Below are 19,230 nucleotides of genomic sequence, written 5' to 3'. Positions count from 1 at the left end.
CATCTCTCCTATCCACGGCTGCACATTTGTACAAACATTTGAAAGCTCCTCAGCATAATCCTATTGTCTGCCACCGTCATCTTGTATTGCCAGAGAAACAGCTGAAATCATGTTCCAGACATTGGCACAGAACATATGAATCGCAGCTCGGGGAGAATCCCCTACTCTTGAACAGACAGTGGTACATTCCTTCAATTGTGAACCTCTACTAAATTGGTTGCTGTGCATTTAATTCTAGTCCCACTGTTCAGTGCTTATAGGTGTTGTACAGCATCTTTCCAGTCGGACAGGATTTTCAGAGGCAGGTGTCTCTGTCTCTCCCCTTCCTTCTTTTTAAAAGGAACTCTTTTCAGCCATTCTTTTGATTAGACAATCGGAGAGACTGCAGGGAGTAGGAGCAAGCACTCAGCTGCAAAGAATGGATGGTGTCAGTGGCAACAGGACGATGTCTTACAGTCGGTGGAGTTATGACAGGTACTGTGTTTTGCAGCCTTTGACATCACCCCTCCTTACCAGGTAGACAAAATTAGGCAAGGCAATTCCTAAACTTACTGTTGCCTTCTCATTAGAAAAGCTTCACAGCCTTTGCCCTATTAAAATCAGTGTTTACTTTTGAGGCGTCAGACTGGCACTTTCCTTCATAACCATTTGGTGTTCGCTTGAACTGACAATGTTATCAACTTGCTGTTTGTTTCCCTCCTTATCCCAAATGACAGCTGGCTTCCCCCCACAAGTCCGCTGTAATGTTGAAGGTGGGAAAGTTCAGGGAAATGTGTTCGGTTTCTCGTCTTTTGCAGAAATGGTGTCCCCAGAACTGAGCATAAGGAAAGACCTGTGTGGTTGATTAGTGGCTTAGAAGTGGTGCCATAAAGTTCCATTAGAAATTAGCAGGAGATGTTCTATAGGTAAATGTGGGGTGATGTGTCACTTAAGGGTAAAAGCGGGGCAGATTTTCTGCTGAGAACTCTGCAAAATGTTCACAAAGCATTTAGATGGAGGGGGGGGAAGCTCACTGTGATGCACCTGCTACATCTGGCAACAAGCAGCTATTTTTCTCCCTCTGTCCTCCTCCCCCTTATTATATTCCCCCAATATAAAATTCACTATCATTAGAGAATTGGTGCAATGGCAGCTTTACAAGTAACCAAACGAAAGGTTTAAGTTCCTTTTCCCTAACTGCATCTAGAACATTGGATTCTTATGTTTGTGTTTGTTGTGCTTGTTGTTCCTTAATAACTGTTGACTGATGAATCACAAAAAGGTAATTTTTGAAAAATCTTAAGTACCGCCCACCAGGCCACAGAAATCCTCCTGTGTGTTCAAGCTGCAGTGTGTGCTTTGTAAGGTAAATGATAGTCACACAGCAACAGGAAGAAAACATTGAACTAACATTGTGTGCTGTTAGAAGAGGTGGAGGAGAGTGTATCAGAGCCAACCACCTCAGTCTATGTATTCCATCATGCCCTGTTCTGTGATGCGCTTGGTGCCTTTTGATAGATGACAGGTGTGTGACAGCTGAAACACACTAAAGGTGACTGAAATAGTTTCTGCCTAGCAATAGAATTCAATTTCACTACTTCATGTCTTCTTGTAATAGGACAGGCTAGTGGGGGAAAGAAAAAAAAAGGATGGATCTTATGTGGACAACACTTTTTTCAGCTCCCATGTTTTGGTTCTATAGGATAGGGCCTCCTCTGCTTTGGTTTCCAGGCACATTGTGTGTGTGTGTTTGACAGGGGTTAAGAAATGTTACGCAAGTTCATATATTGCTTCATATATCCTGAATGGCTAATAGTGTTAAGTTGAGAAATGGTGCAGAGGTGTCTCTCGCTTATTAAATCTGCCCTCGCACTTCTGTGCTACTTGACCATTGCAAAATAGATGGATTCTCTCTAGTGTTCAAAGTAGCTTTCTGCCAGTGGCTGTAACTATGGAAGTCATAACATGTTGCATCTTGGATGATCTCTTATAGCAAAATGCGCTAACAGAAGATGAATGGCTGCAGGTTCCGTGCTTGGTAAAGCATCACTCGGGCTGGCAATTCATTTTCTCATAGGGGATACTTTAATTTGCTTATACGCAGGGTCACAAGTTTGTTTTCTCCTGTTTATTTGTTTAGAAAGTCATCAAGCTGGAGAGAATGGTGTATACACCTCAGTATATACCATATGGGGTGGTACAGGGTGGTCTTCAACTAAACAGTTCTGCTAGCTCAAGGACTTTTAGCTATGCAATAGAACTTCAGTACCTCCTCCTCTCTCTGCACACCCCCTGCACACCCAGTAAACCTACTCCAGAGCGTTGGGGGACCCCCAGATATATTTAGAGATTGCACAGGCAGAGAAGTGGGTAGAGAAATTCCAATGCATAGCTGATTAGCTGGAGACAGCCCACAAGATATAAAATTGATCGTTTATGATCAACAGTATACTGTCTATGTTTGATTTGTGCGCATGCTTTTCCCCAAACACAACAGTTTCATGCAGAGTGTAAATGGTCAACTGAATTAATCTCATCTGGCCTCTGGTGGCTCTATCAAAAATGTTTTCAAGTGTTAAGAAATAGAGACTATGTACCTTCATGTTCTGTGATAATACATAAATGCATGGATTTCTTTCTAATGACATGAAAGCCTTACTGTTTACTAGGGACAAGTTGATTATGGAGCTTACCACTCCTGCTTTCCCAACCTCTGTCTAGATCAGGGGTCAGCAAACTTTTTCAGCAGGGGGCTGGTCCACTGTCCCTCAGACCTTGTGAGGGGCTGGACTATATTTTGAAAAAAACACCTGTGAATGAATTCCTATGCCCCACAAATAACCCAGAGATGCTTTTTAAATAAAAGCACACATTCTACTCATGTAAAAACACGCTGATTCCTGGACCATCCTTGGGCCAGATTTAGAAGGCAATTGGGCCGGATCCAGCCCCTGGGCCTTAGTTTGCCTACCCATGGTCTGGAACATAGAGTAGTACTCAAGTTGGCTGTCTATGATGTGAAGCACGACTGCACAAAACTTTCTCTATTTTTGATACTCTGTTCAAAAGTAGCACATTATGTGAAGCCAAATAGATATAGTAGTAGTAGTAGTAGTAATAATAATAAAAATATTTCCCCCCAGCCACTTTGGGCAGCTCACAACAGAATATTAAAAATACAATAAAACATCAACCATTAAAAACTTCCCCAAACAGGGCTGCCTTCAAATGTCTTCTAAAAGCCAGAGAGTTGTTTATTCCCTTGACATCTGAGGGGAGGGCGTTCTACAGGGCGGGTGCTACTACCGAGAAGGCCCTCTGCCTGGTTCCCTGTAACCTCACTTCTTGCAGTGAAGGAACCTCCAGAAGGCCCTCGGTGCTGGACCTCAGTGTCCGGGTAGAACGATGGAGGTGGAGACGCTCCTTCAGGTATACTGGGCCGAGGCCATTTAGGGCTTTAAAGGTCAGTACCAACACTTTGAATTGTGCTTAGGAGCCTATGTAGGTCTTTCAGGACTGGTGTTATATGGTCTCAGTGGCCATATAACATAATCAAGAGGTGAGGGTGGGGAGGCTAACAGTCTGTGTGCTAGCAGAACTGTTTAGCTGGATACTGCCCACAATAGACTGTCAAGACCAGAATAGACTGCCAAGGCCAGAAATTCTACAAGTTGCTTTACCTCTCCCTGGCAGTAGTAAAACTAGAAAAATAAAATAAAAATTTGCCACCCTGTTGTAAAACTTTAATCTGACGCCTGTGAAGGCCACCTCACTGTCTAATGGTAGGGATCCATTCAAACTGTCTCAACTTTCACATTGACAGTAGACCTGGCTGAGGCACTAACTTGGACAGCAGCAGCTCCTGAGATTGCCTGCCTCTCTCCCAGTTTGCTATTGACTTGACACATACCTCTTCACTGTTTCTAAGCCTGCCATCTCAATTGCTGGCTAATTTTACTTACTCTGTGCTGGCTTATTCTCCCAGACTCTTTCTAGAACTGCTGGAACTTACTTCTCTGCAAATATGCTGCAGGCTGCCACAGAGATAGTTGAAAACTGTGTGGGGTAAGGTGGCTTGCAGGTGATTCAAAATCTTCTCCTCATGATGCCCCAAATATCAAACAGTTCCTGTTAATAGTTTTGTTTATGATGCTGGTATAAAGGAGATAAAATAATTTATTTCTTGTTTGGACATAGCTTTTCCTATCAATTTTCTCAACCACCCTTTCCTTTTTTATTTGCATCTTATCACGTGTGGTATCCTGATTTTTTTTGGGTTTTCTATCAGTAGGTCTAAAGTAAGACACATTGAAATCAGCTGAAAATGGTTGGAAAGAGAATGGCATAAGCAGTAATAGGGCCAGCCTTTGTGCTCTTCAGAGGTTTGGAATCAGCTTTGCTGATCTGAACTAGAATTGTGATATGATCATAAAACGGTAATCTGTGATTTTCCAACTTGAATAGACCTGTAATGTAAATGATAGCTAATTGCTAAATCAATACAACTGATCAGACTAAATCAGAATGCTGTGAACATTTTTTCCCCTTTAAAAAAGATCACATTTCTTCCTCTATCAGCCAGATGAAATGTAACGTTACCAGTGTCAAATTGATGCTGTTGCATTCCTAACACTTTTCTACTGAATAGCGTTTTCATTTGCAATAACCAGGGATGCAATTTTCATTCATATTTTATATCAGTTTCCATCAGATGCTTCCTGTATTCAAAATGTAGTGTTTTGAATTTTTTTAACCAATAAAATTGGATGGTTTTGTAACGTATTCATATATGCTGGAACTTTATTTTTTTTAAAAAAAACTATCTTTAGTCACTGTAGATTTATATTTATCAAACACTTTTTTGGCTGCAGTTTTTAAATTACTTTTTTAAAGAGCCTTGTCACTGAAATCTGTAGGTCTACTTTGTGATTGTGTGCAAGAAGTAAACAAGGCAAGACTTGAATAACTGGTGCAAAAGTGAAAGCAGCTTTGAAATGTACATTCTCAAAGGCAGAGATATGCTGTTAGCTTCATTCAGTCATGGCCTTTAGAATTCAAGTCATAGCTTTTCATTCACCAGCAGTAGTGTTGAAAAGGTGAACCTCGATTATTGCCAGCTCATGACAACAACATTTTGTTGCCAAGGGTATGGAGAGCAAAGGAACCATTCATTATCAGCTTGATTCAAATACAAGTTAATAAACTATGGACCATTGCCCAGGATTGCTAATTCCAGCAACAGTAATACTGTTGACTGTTTACTGACGCAAACTGATTTCACACATGCCACTTAAAGCACATTGGAGTTGCTCTCCTGCTGTTGGAGTGCTTGTAACTCAGTGGCAGAACACATGCTTTGCATAAAAAAAAAAATCCCAGTTTTAACCCCTGGCATCTCCAGGTATAGCTAAGAAACACTTCTGTTTGAAACTGCGGAGAGTCTCTGCCAGTCAGTGCAAACAATACTGAACTGGATGGATGGACAGACTTGGCAAAAGGCAACTCCTTATGTGTGAAATGTAGGATAACCAGCCTCATATAACCAACATGCTTAAGTTGGATCAAGAAGCAAGGAGTCAAACGCAGCAAGGCAGGCAACATGTTGCTGTGGCAAAGACCTGAAGGGAAATGCTGACCTTATATCCCTTCCCAGCTCTTGCCACCAGGTGCTGTGAGTTTCCAATCAGCCTCACCTGTGAGGCTGTGCCTTGCCTCTTCAGAACAAACTTAGAAGGCCCCAGTCCTGCAAAGTCCTGTTGGTCACAGGGCCTGGCACACACACACACCTGACAGTTGGTGACTGGTGGGTCAGAAGGCAGGAAGGCCAACTGCAGATGGAGCCAGAAACAATGACAGGCAGTGTCAATTAATTCTAGTTTTGTCTCCCCCTCCTCCTCCTCCTCCTCCTCCTCCTCCTCCTCCTCCTCCTCCTCCTCCCTGAGTTCTTCAGGGGCAATGCTAAGACTAAGGAGGAGGAGGAAACTGACTGCCAGGGCCACCCTCTGGACTGGTTGTAAGTAAGAAGGCATAGAGGTGAGCGGCAACTGAGTTTGGTGAATTAGTGCCCCATTTGGCCCAGTGGACCAGCCTTCATTGCTAGAACAAGCCAACTTTGTCCAGGACACAGAGAGATAGAATGAAGTGGTAGAGACAACCATCACACCCGTATCTCTGTCACTTGCACTGGCCAAGGTAGAAGTCATGGTATAGGCTTTCACTGAATTTTTGAAGGGCTGGATTGGGTCCCACCCTGGAAGCTAAAATGTAAAAAACACCTGCCTGCTGGATCAAGCCAGTAGCCCATCTAGTCCAGCATCCTGTCCTTACAGGAATATTATTATTCCTTTTGAATAATAACAACAACAATATATTTTTTAATCTAGGCGTTTCCCCCTTGTTGAATTTCCCTTTGCAACGTCTGATGGCAAGTCCTTCACTCTGCCCTCACTAGTCAATAAGATATGTGCAGATTTGTCCCATGCCTAGAGAGCATGGGTCTGAGTGGTTTCGCCTTTGCCCACGCTTTCACCCAGAAAACCCACTCTCTAGCACTATATTGGAATAAACGGCAATTCGCTGAATTGCCATTTGTTCTGATTCAGCGCTAACCTGCAGGTTTTTCCAGGAGAAAGCAGTGTGGCCTTGCACCAGAGTCGGAGCACTATGACCAGCTGCCGTAGCCGTGGAAGTTGCCCAGTATCTAATCAAAATCCTGTGGGAAAAGTACAGAAAGTCAGGCTTTGTTTGCTCACCTGAGAGACCGTTTTGCTACTGAATTAAAAAAGGAAAAGGTAACTCTTGGTACCTTCATGCTATTACTGTGTTAGTCCTTCTGTACCTCTCTCCAGATTCCTCTGTGATATTTTATCCTTCCCCAATTTCCTTCCTTCATTTCCTCACTCATTCATCTGTCGCTATTTTTCACACAAGAGCCATTTGATCAGCAGCATAATGCTAACAAAATGCAAGAGTAATCACCCACAGCATTTCAGGTACAGCAATGTCTACTCCCGAGGATGGGTTTTTGAATATATGATACATCCTTCTGCAGATTAGCTTGTTTTGTTCAGGTTTCTCCTACACAGGGAGATGGCACTGAGCAACGGATTGTGCTGTCCTCTGAATTAGATGTGTGCTGTTCCCAAAGTATATTAACTGGAAGCAGGCCAAGGAAATACAAAATGTACATGACTGCATAGCCATTTCCTGAAACAATATTCCCTTCTGGCAAGGTACAGATGCTGTCATAGCAAAGCACAGAAAGTACCTGCTTGATTTCCATTGCTTTTCATTTCCTCTTTAAAATAGTATACATTTTTTAACTTAACATGCTAAGTAAGAATGGCTAAGAAACATTTTTTAACCAGAAATGTTTCAGTGAAGTGCTGCTGTGTTTAAATAATTGCAAACTGTTTCTTCTCACCTTTGATTAATGTGACAGTTGTAACATCAAAAATAGTTGCAGTTCACCAAACACAAGTCAATGAAAACAGTAATGAAGGTTTGTATAATTCCCACCATCTTCTGAAGTATGGAATGTGGACACATGTGAGAGGGTCTTTTTAGTGGCTACACCAGGGCTCCGAAACATGTTTCCCAAAGGTAGGGGTTGTCAGCCTTTTTGGTTCTGAGAAAGTGCTGTGGGAACCAGTCACAAAATGGCTGTCATGGCATAAAACAACCTGTTCAACAAGTTTATTGTTCTATCCAAAGGCCATAACAAGCTTGTACTAGGCTTATTAATAAACAAAATAACACAGAGCATACATTCATTGTATAAAAATCCATAATATATATAAAAGACTTTGCCAAGCTCCTGAGCATTAAAACAGTTTCCATTGTGCATCTCTGACAATTCTGATTCTAATATCATTTTGCCTTTTTAAAATCCAATTTGCCAGCACCCATGATGTAAGAGAGATGTTGACAAACCAATAACATACATTAAAAAACCCAAACCAACATATAATTCAATAACACATTAAAGTAACAAAATAAGGAGGATGGATCTTCTTTTTAAGCAGCTTTTCACTTCCAGGTGTGATTTTTCTCTCTACTCTCCCTGCTGTTAAGACAGTGCTTCTAATTTATTGAGTCTATTTTCCTTAGATGTCTTAATGATGATGTTTCTTATTTGCTTTTAACAATCTTCTCTACTCGTTTTACTGAGGAATAGATAATAAACCCTCAAGTACTGGAGGCTGCAATCCTATAACACTGTGAGTACATCCCATAGAACTCAGATACTTGAAATGGAATAAAATAAATAACTTGTGACAACCAGGTGGGATGCTTTGGCACAATGGGAGGAGGCAGGTAAGTGTGAAAGCAACAAGCATCACCAGTACTGGCACATAGACTTGGGCTGAGCACGGCTCAGTGGGGAATGTGCCCTTGCAGCATCTACCACTTCAGGTTGCTGCCTCCCTCTGCCTATTGTTGTTGAGCATAGGAAGTGCATTTTGCCGGACAGCTATGCAGCTTCCATGATACCTTTCGCCAAGCTGAGACACGGCTTGAGGACAACCATAACAGAGAGCAATGCTTGCTGCTCTTATGTATAGTTTGTCTCTGAGATGCATTTTGACTGAGATTGCTATCCTTGGCGAGTGGGAGCATCAAGACTTTCTAATGAGCTGTGTTCATGAAAATAGATGAGAATCTATCTTGTAACAACAATATAACCCTGAAACTTAATCTCCATTGTTGGAATTGAATGGCTCGAACAGAAATGGTTTTGTAACTCTCCACCTGTCTGATGTGATCAGGAAATCTTACATGGATTCAGGAGTCACATTTTCTGCTTAGTTATCTATGAAAGCATAATGCACTGATATGTAAGAGCTGTTAGCGTGCTTCTTCCCCAACAGCATGCTATGCAGCTGCGGTATATGAATTGCAACAAGCTATGTGTGTTGCAACCCAGAGACACTTAAGCATTTTGCGTGGCTGATCCTTAGCATTATGAGGCAGCGTGGTGGGGTGTGTGGATAAGCCACCCATCCTTAAAGCTACCACAGGAAGGCAGAAGATCTGGACTGTGGATTATGCCCAGTGAACCAAACTATTTTCAGGATTCAAAATTTTAAAATGATGATAAGAATATTTTATTTACTTTCACCACAATTTTATTCAAAACTAAAAATAATGAATGAGAAATAAATTTGCAAAGTAAAACAGCTTGGTCCCTGAAATCTGGATCTATATCTATTATTGACTACCAGTGTTAGCAAATGTCAAATTATAAAAATGGGTGCTTCTAGCTCACCATATTTTCTCCAAACAAGCACATATATTTTTTATTGGAGTTATAATGTAAAATGGTTGTTTGAATCAACAAACAGTATTAGAACTTGGAATGCATTTTCACCTCTCTCAGGTTTCCTTCAATTGTTATTTATTTTATGAATTAATTTATTAGCTTGTTATGCATGCTCGGAGCCTCATTCATACTTCATGGTTACAGTGTTGCATCACTGGAACATAATCTGAAATAAGTGAAGCTACTATTTAAAATGGTGATTTGATATGTTGCTGAGCTGACGAACATGATCCCATATTTAAGTACCTCATTGGAAACATATTGAAAGGCAAAGTCTAACTGGCATAATTAGTTCATACAATTCCCATAATGTACATGTTATTTGCTTGAACATAATGTTTGCCATGAAAGCTAATGGAGATACATTTTGTCTGTCTGTGTCCCCCCCCCCCGCTTCTGCCCACAAATATGATAAACCTTGCCCGAGTTTTACAAAAATTACCGGAGCCTGGAAATAGAGATTTGAAATGCTTTTGTGATATTAAAGCAGTTTTATGATTTATATCTACCTGCACTTATGAAAGACAGATGATAATGTTCATGAAGATACGGATTATGTTTCCATGAGTTTTTACAACAAACACATCAGACTGAGCTCTCCAAAGATCAGAGGCTTTCCATAGCATACTTATCACTGTCCCCCCAATATACAACCCCCCAATAATTAGAAAACCCTGTACTTGAAAATGGGTAGAAAGAAAATCTCCTGAATCTGGAAAGAGAAAGACTGCTGAACCAATACAGTAGCTGAATAAAAGGTTGATAACAGACACCCCCAATGGCAGCCCTGCTATGGCTCCTCTATTTCAGGGGATGAGTTAGGGGATTAAGAGTTCAATTGCCCTTGGGGCAAGTTCCAGATTAGCAGCAAGAAGCATTTGTGCAAGACAGCCTGTTATGCCAGTATCTCTCTGCCTCAAGGATATTGCATCGCTCAGAATCCCTGTTGGAACCCCAGTCTCCCTGCTTTCGTTGGCGGCAACAACTGCTAAAGTAGGCTGGGGTCTTTTTAAACAAGGAGGCTCCTCTTATGAATGTTGGAGCTAGGCTCAGTCTAAGGATGACTGTTGCTGAAGCAATATTAGAGCTCTCCTCTTAAGGTGTATCCAGCTTGAACCTATGGGGAGCTGTCCAGGGTACCAGCCTTGCATCTATATTACTGAGACAATTGCTCAAAACAGAACACCTTGGGCCAATTTCCCTAAATCTGGCTCAAGTGGAAGTCTGTATAAGCTAATAGCACTTGTATATTTATTACAAGGCTAATACAGTGGTACCTTGGGATGCGAACGGGATCCGTTCCGGAGCCCCGTTCGCATCCTGAACAGAATGTAAGACACGACAGCGCATCTGTGTGTGCGTGGGTCGCGTTTCACCGCTTCCACGCATGTGCGTGACGTCATTTTGACCTTCTGCGCATGCGCGAGTGGCAAAACCTGGAAGTAACACACTCCGTTACTTCCAGGTCGCCGTGGAGCACAACCCAAAAGCGTTCAACCTGAAGCGTATTCATCCCGAGGTATGACTGTATTAACTGAGAAGGAAGAAAACAAAGAAGGAAATGGGCAGTCCCTTTTTCATAGAGTCTAGGCCCTAGATGTAGGGATGTGGGTGGCACTGTGGTCTAAACCACAGAGCCTAGGGCTTGCTGATCAGAAGGTCGGTGGTTCAAATCCCTGCGACGGGGTGAGCTCCCGTTGCTCAACCCCTGCTCCTGCCAACCTAGCAGTTCGAAAGTATGTCAAAGTGCAAGTAGATAAATAGGTACCGCTCTGGTGGGAAGGTAAACAGTGTTTCTGTGCACTGCTCTGGTTCTCCAGAGTCATGCTGGCCACATGACCAGGAAGCTGTCTGCGGACAAACATCGGCTCTCTCGGCCAGTAAAGCGAGATGAGCGCAGCAACCCCAGAGTTGTTCGCCACTGGACTTAACGGTCAGGGGTCCCTTTACCTTTAGGGTCTAGATGTATGTATGGAAGCTAAGAGAGGCTTCATCTTTGGCCTTTTTTGTGCCCACACATCTAGAAGGGATAGGTCTTCTTTTGCCCTTTTCCAGTTCCTGTGACTTGGGTATAATAACTACTACTACTCTGATCCAGATCCACACATATTCCTGCATACGTGATCAACCTAGCAGCCACTAAGCCACAGCAGATGGCCTAGCCTTGGGGTTTGTGTGTGATAGTTTTGCAAGTTCCTGTTCAAAGATTAGCATGGTTTCAGTCATGTTGTAATTGATGCAGCGGATGGAGAGAACGAAGAGACTTCTTGAAAGGGATTAGCTTTTTATAAAACAGTAAATAACAAGTTAGATGTGTATTCCTGCCCTGGAACGTGGGAGCACATGTGCTCAAATTACCAAACAAAGTGGAGATATATGCAAACGGCATATGAAATGAGGCATTGCTAAAGACATCGGTTCCTATATAACTCTGTTTTTATTTAACTTCTTTCCAAATTGAAGACTTTGGTCTGTTACAAATATTGATGATAAGGAGATTTCAGCCATTGGAACAAGGCTTTTTGTATAACACAGTACGAATATCTTTGGCAAAACGGTAATTTGATCCCTCTCTCACAATCAAATCCCCATAGATCGTCCTTAATGAGAACCTTGCTTTATTGGCGCTCAGGGTACAATATGTAAGCATTATTTCTTGTGCCAGCGTTACTAAATTACTCATAGTCCGAAAAACATATCTTAAATTTCAAACCTGTGCTGACCATTGCATTTATCTGCCAACTCTGAAAAATGCCCTCAAATCTTGAGTTGAGAGAGACAAAGAGAGAGATCTCAGTCTCTAGTAGAACCTTGGTAATCATCAAGAGGATTTAAATGTTGTCTTAACAGAACAGGGATATTTCTATATATATAAATAAACTCATTAAACAAATGTCCTCCCTCCCAGTAGACTGATTATACAGCTCCTATTTATTAGCTGAGTGTTGTTGGGTTTTTTTTTTTACAAGCCTGGCTTTGCATCCCCAATGGCCCTTTGCTTGTTTTCTTTCCTTTCCTTTCCATTATGTGTGTGTGTGTGTGTGTGTGTGTGTGTGTGTGTGTGTGTGTGTACACACAAGCACATATATGGATCCTCTTGATAACTGGAAAGTGCATAGATAGGGAAGGGGAAAACCTCCTTGCTTGGAGTTGCCAGCAAAAAACAAAAACAAAACTCACCTGGAAAATATAAAAGTTGTTTTTCTTAACCTCATTGTTTCAGATTAGTGAGAACTTCAGTTCAATTGTGTGTGTTGTTTTCAGAAAGCTCAAATAAATTGGATGTCGATCACTGATAAATCATTTTGTTTAATATGAAGCACCACTGTCTTCCCATCCCCACTTCCAATATGTCACCATGAGCACCCCAAAGTGTTTGTTTGTATGGATGTACAATCTGTCTTTGGGACGCAGGTGGCGCTGTGGGTTAAACCACAGAGCCTAGGACTTGCTGATCAGAAGGTTGGCGGTTCGAATCCCCTCGATGGGGTGAGCTCCCATTGCTCGGTCCCTGCTCCTGCCAACCTAGCAGTTCGAAAACACGTCAAAGTGCAAGTACAGTGGTACCTCGCAAGACGAATGCCTTGCAAGATGGAAAACTCGCAAGACGAAAGGGTTTTTGGTTTTTTGAGTTGCTTCGCAAGACGATTTTCCCTATGGGCTTGCTTTGCAAGACGGAAACGTCTTGCAAGTTTGTTTCCTTTTTCTTAAAACCGTTAATACAGTTGCGACTTGACTTCGAGGAGCAACTAATAGCATGTGGTGTGGTAGCCTTTTTTGAGGTTTTTGAAAACTTTGGTGATTTTTGAAGCTTTTCTAAAACTTTTCCGAAACCGTGCTTCGCAAGACGAAAAAAACCACAAGACGAAAAAACTCGCGGAACGAATTAATTTCATCTTGCGAGGCACCACTGTAGATAAATAGGTACCGCTCCGGCGGAAAGGTAAACGGCGTTTCTGTGCGCTGCTCTGGTTCGCCAGAAGCGGCTTAGTTATGCTGGCCACATGATCCGGAAGCTGTACGCCAGCTCCCTCGGCCAATAAAGGAAGATGAGCGCCGCAACCCCAGAGTTGGCCACGACTGGACCTAATGGTCAGGGGTCCGTTTACCTTTACAATCTGTCTTTATAATGAGGACCAAACTAGATGTGATGGGAATGGGCATGTTTATTTGTATTTCATACATTTGCCCCATTCATATCTCAGCTAGTATTTGCTAGTCAAAGGGGAAACAGTTAAATGTTTCCCTGTGAGGCGGCACACTCTGGGGCATATTCTTGGGTTCATCTACTCAGTTCACATAGGGCATTGGCCAGACTTGATAGGCTACACTGCTACACTGTTGCCTGGATAAACTGAGAGGCTGTTCAAAAGAGCATGGCCACCACTCCCTTGTGACTACTCATTGTGGGAAAAGCTTAGGTAGTGGTATGCAAGCTGTCACTCAAGAAAGCTAATTCACCATTCCTGATCTTCTCATCAAGGAACTCCCTGATAAGCCTCCAAGCTACCTCAGGGTTACCCTGGAACAACACTTGAGAATTGCTGGTCTGAATCAGGGATTGGGACCTGAATCCAGTGGGCAGACAGGATCTTTTTCTCCCCACCACCATGGACCATGTTGGGCAGGTGGGTGGAGCCACCAACCTGTCAATCACCTGACATCACAGTGACATCAGATGACCTATTTTTGCACAGTGCTGCGCATGCTGGGCACTCTAAATGGTAAGCAATCTTCAGTGTTCCAATAAGCACATGGGTGCAGCCTTCCAGCAATGCCAGAAACAGAATATCCTGTTTTGTGATGTATTGGCCAAAGGAAGTATTTGCTGCTGCTCTTTCAAGTCTTAAGCTTGAGCACTTAGTTGATATGCACCTAAACTGTGGGGCTCTCTCTCTTCCTAGCATTTTTCCCTGCTTGGGGAAATGAAATAGAGGTGTGTATGTGCGGGAGGAATGGAACTTCATTTTCCAAACTAGTATTAACTGGACTGCCTCCAAAGCATGTCACTCTGACTGGAAAGTGCCTTTTGACAGCATATTTGGCAGGCCTCAGCTATGAGCAAGTACTATGGGCTTGATGATTAGTTATTTATGAATCATAGATTTGTTACCAAGGCAACAGCCGTTGGCTCCGACTAGGAAATGTTGATCTTATGCCAGAGCCTTCAAGAAGGATTCAAATGGCTCCCATATACCTCTTCTTAAACCGTAATCTTTGCTCAAGCTGCCAGGGTGCTATAGTGAAAGAATAAAGAAGATAATGGGAAGCAATGAAGAATATATATATATATATAAAGACCAGTTTATAACTTGCAGATAAGGGTTGTGAGCATTGTGGAACTATTATTGCAAGAAAATGCTACTCCGAATGCCCTCTAGTGTCCTCCAGGAGAAACTGGAAGCTTCTTGTCATTTCAGTTGCTGCTTAGAAGGTTTCTCATAGAGTTTTTACAGAACGATAAATAGCCATGTTTTTAGCGCACCATACACGGATGAGATGTGAGCAAAACAAAAGCTGACTGTCAGGCTCTGATTAGTACACAGTCAAGATAATGTTAGCCTCTTTTGTTTTAGCACTGTGAAATGGTATTTAGAAATAAGAAGGCACTCTAAGCAGGTTAGTTGCTCCATGTGACTAGAATAAACAGCAGCACTTTCTGTCTGCATTTAGCTTCTCAGCACACACACATGGTGAAACCTCTGTCCTAGAAATGGCTGCATGAAAAACCCAAGCTTCTACATAAGTAGAGATGAGGGAAGGAGCATGTGGCCGGCTACCTCAGGGATGGAAGTCTGTGACCCTTCAGATGTTGTTGGACTACAGCTCCCATCAGCACTGACCACTGGCCATGCTGGCTGGGGCTGATGGGGGTTGGAGTCCAGTAACATCTGGTAGGGACACAGGTTCCTCGTTCCTGATCCTTCTAACTGGAGAAGCCAGAGAGTGAACATGGGACCTTCTACATAGTGCAAGAAGGGAATGTGGGTAGTTTTAGATGGCTTTTATCTGAGCTTTTATCCCTTTGTGCTGGTGAGGGTGCTGAATTGACAGCCACACTGCGTCTGTACACCGGCATGGCCCTGATCTTGACACACACACACACACACACACACCAGCCCTATATCTCAATCATCTTTAGCCTTTATATATATCTTGGAAGCCACTCAGAGTGGGGTACCACCACCACCACCACCAACTATTATTATTATTATTTTTCAGCCTTTGACACAGATATGGTCAACCACATACTAAATCCTTGCACAGATGACAACACAAAGTTTAGGCGCAGTCTTCACAGTCATTCAAAGACTTCAAAAGGTCCGTCTGCATTTTTCAGCTATCACTGTTCAATACTACGTATGCACTTCGTCACGTCACTTAGGTGCCAACTCCCTGGGGCTCTGGGTACCCAAGCACCCACAAAATTCCCCATGAAAGGGCCAGGCATCCACAAATTTTGGTGTGAGGGCTATGCACATTGCATGACACCCACAGCCCTGGGCACCCATGTTTGTGTGGGGCCAAGTTGGTACTCCTGCCATGTCACATGTAGAGCACAATGAATGGAAGTGGCTGCAGGTTGGGGGTCAGCCTAAGTAAATGGTATCCCTGTGCTGGAAGGCCCTGGAAGGCTTATACAGCAGTGGTGGAAGTCTTTTTTTAAAATAATAATAATAATATTTATTGCTTTTCCAACAATTTAAACACTACAAAAAAAATGAACAATACAATACAATGCAAAAACACTACATAACACTAACACATAACACATAACACTAACACATTGAACTAACAAAACAAAACAAAACAGTTTAAAACACATCAAATAATTTCAGTATCTTATCTTTCATTCACTTATTTCAACGACCTCCTCACACCTCCCTTTTTGTATTCCACTTCTGTTAATTGTTTCAGCAATTCCTTTCCGTCTTCCTCTGTTTTCTATCCTATAATTATCTTAACACATTCTAACCTTATTTTTTCCTTTAACACTCTATTAATCTATTTATACTTAATTCCTTATAACATTTCAGCTAAAGCCATATAACTTCATTCCAACATTGTTCTAACATTCATTAATTTTACAGTATTTCTGTAAATAGTCTTTAAACTTTTTCCAGTCTTCTTCCACCGACTCTTCTCCCTGGTCTCAGATTCTGCCAGTCATTTCCGCCAATTCCATATAGTCCATCAACTTCATCTGCCATTCTTCCCGGGTGGGTAAATCTTGTGTCTTCCAATACTTCGCGATGAGTATTCTTGCTGCTGTTGTTGCATACATAAAAAAAGTTCTATCCTTCTTTAGCACCAATTGGCTGACCATGCCCAGGAGAAAGGCCTCTGGTTTCTTCAGGAAGGTATATTTGAATACCTTTTTCATTTCGTTATAAATCATCTCCCAGAATGTCTTAATCCTTGGGCATGTCCACCAATGGTGAAAGAATGTACCTTCAGTCTCATTACATTTCCAACATTATTATTGGGCAAATGATAAATTTTTGCAAGCTTGACTGGTGTCATATACCACCTATAAATCATTTTCATTAAATTTTCTCTTAGGGCATTACATGCCGTGAATTTCATACCTGTGGAGCAGTGGTGGAAGTCAGAAGTGAGTGACCGAGGGCTACCATTTTAATTTCCCACAATGCCTCAAAAATATGGTACGTTAAGGGCATTGTGGTAAATCACCTATGGACCCTTTGAGAGACTTCAGTCTTTCAACGCTGAGAAGCACAAGAGTTTTAAAGGTTTTTGTTGTTTTTGTTTTCTAATTTTTTATTGTTTTTGTTTTCTCTCTCTTCTCTTTCTCCACTTTTTATTTTCTTTCTTTTATCACTTTATTTCTTTATAAATGAAAATCTTTCAATAAAATATCAGTATCTCTCAAAACAACAACAACAACAAGAGCTCTAGAAGTTTATTTGCTTTTTACAAATGAACTTTGAGAATCCAAGGAATCCTTTCTTAAACAACTGGATGAATTAACAATTCTCAAAACTTTATGTAAACCAAAATCTAAATACCATGTCAGAACTGCTTGCAACATTCCTGCAATCTAATCCTTGGCCAAAGAGGAAATTGATGTAGGGGGAAGCCATGCCTGACTAATGCCACAGAAGGAATGCTTTGAGTCTAATAGATTGGAAAATTGTTCCTGACCCATCCATCTTTATGTAATGATTACCTGGGCAATGCTGACAAGGTTACTCTCTTCCTGGGTTATCTGTCAAGCAAATACTGGAACTGTAAGCTAATAAGAGCCCTGGGCAGCACCAACTTAATGTACCTGACTTTTAAAGTTTGGCAGAAATGAACTATTGTCATGGGCAATTCAAGGGTTTATTTTCCCTTCATGCCTGCCCCCATCTTCTGTATGTGAGATCGCAAACTGGCTGTTGTGCTTCCAGCAATTCACCTCTAACAAAGGATTTTACTAAAGATAGAAGAAAATATGACATCTTTGCTAAACTATTTCTTTCCACACACACACAAAAAAAACAATGCGAGATTGTTTAGGGACTCAACTTGAAAGGAACATGTGGTTATATCAGAGGGGAAACTTATGGCAAGAATGAAAGGAAGAATGAATCTCATAAGGATTTTTTAAAAAACATTTTTTATTAACGATTTCTTGGTTTACAAAAGTATGTGCAATGTCTCTTTTTTCAAGTTCTACAGATCAGTTTCATTTGTTGATGTTGAAGCTGCAACAACACCAGCAATTCTGTATGTATTTGACCCCTGTATCTCTCTGCCTCTCTCTCAAGATTTGCTTTTTGTAGGTATCTTGATCTTATTTTGGTGGTTGAAATTGGATATATAGGCTCAACAGTGATCCAGATTTCCCCCATAAACATCATGCAGCTTAAGGGGTCACTCCCTCTGAATGAGCAGGTGCATAAATTGGGGGGTACTCTTAGATGCATGTCTGTCATTAGAGATCCAAATGACCTCTGTGACTAGGAGCGCAGTTTCCCAGTCTTGCCTGGTATGCCAGCTACAACCATATCTGGCTTGGGATACCTTGGCCACTATATTCCATGCAGTGGTAGCCTTGAGACTGGATTGCTGCAATGCAATCTCTGTGAGGCTGCACTTGCACCTAGTTCCAAAGCTCTAGCTGCTGCAGAATGCCGTGGCTGGACTGCTGATGGGGGAGGATGGCTGACAGCATCTCTGTTGCTAAGACATCTGCAATGATAGTCCATAAGCCACCAAGCCACCTTGAAGGTTCTTGTGTTGATATTCAAAGACCAGAACAACTTGGGCTGAAAATACTTTAAGGGCTTCGTGCACCCTTAGATAGCATCCCAATCACTGTGGGATCTGAAGGAGTGCTGTTAGTTGTCCCCTGTATGACAGAGAACTGACTGGCCTTAACTGGAAGTTGGTTATTTAGTGTCATTGATCTCCTGTTGTGGCATACTCTTCCAACAGAGATTCAGCAGGTATTCTCAATTTTAACTTTGAGGCATCTCTAGGCAATTCTTTTGTGCTGATAGGCCTTAGCAGTTGTTTAATTTTTGATTTGTCTGTTGCCTGAATGAGTCTCTGCATTTTTATTTTTTATTTTAAATGTTGTTTTATAGTGCACACCACCTTGATATATTTTATGATAGGGCACTATAGAAGTGCTTTTATAAATAAGCAATATGTAGAATCCAGCCACCCTATTTTAACATTATCCACATTGTGCATTTGATTGAAGCATTTATTTTTAGATCTGTGGTATCCAGGTGAATCTCTAAAGAATAGCTACAATTAGTGCTACAGATTGGTTTTCTCCTATGGTGAACATTTTAGGGAAATAACTCAGAAAAGACGGAAGACATGGTGGTGACCATGGAAGCAGAAAATAAAAATGGCCTCTCCTCTCACTCCCCACCCCTCTTTGTGGTGGCAGATATCTCCCTGCCTGGTGA

At 41.8% G+C, this 19,230-nt stretch overlaps 1 protein-coding gene across 2 annotated transcripts in view; it reads left to right on the top strand.

Annotated features, from left to right (window-relative positions):
- The first annotated feature begins 221 nt into the window (after nucleotides 1-221).
- TUB (TUB bipartite transcription factor) overlaps nucleotides 222-19,230 on the top strand; it is a 131,247-nt gene continuing 112,238 nt past the window's right edge. For both annotated transcript variants that reach the window (XM_081182755.1, XM_081182752.1), the window contains exon 1: nucleotides 222-474. In XM_081182755.1, coding sequence (XP_081038881.1) covers nucleotides 419-474 — 56 coding nt within the window. In that variant the 5' untranslated portion in view covers nucleotides 222-418. The remainder of the gene's footprint in view (nucleotides 475-19,230) is intronic.

The sequence above is a fragment of the Podarcis bocagei genome (assembly GCF_964188305.1).
Source record: "Podarcis bocagei genome assembly, chromosome: 1".
Lineage (NCBI taxonomy): Eukaryota > Metazoa > Chordata > Lepidosauria > Squamata > Lacertidae > Podarcis > Podarcis bocagei.
Note: the sequence above shows the minus strand (reverse complement) of the source record. Positions and strands in the feature narration are given on the sequence as shown.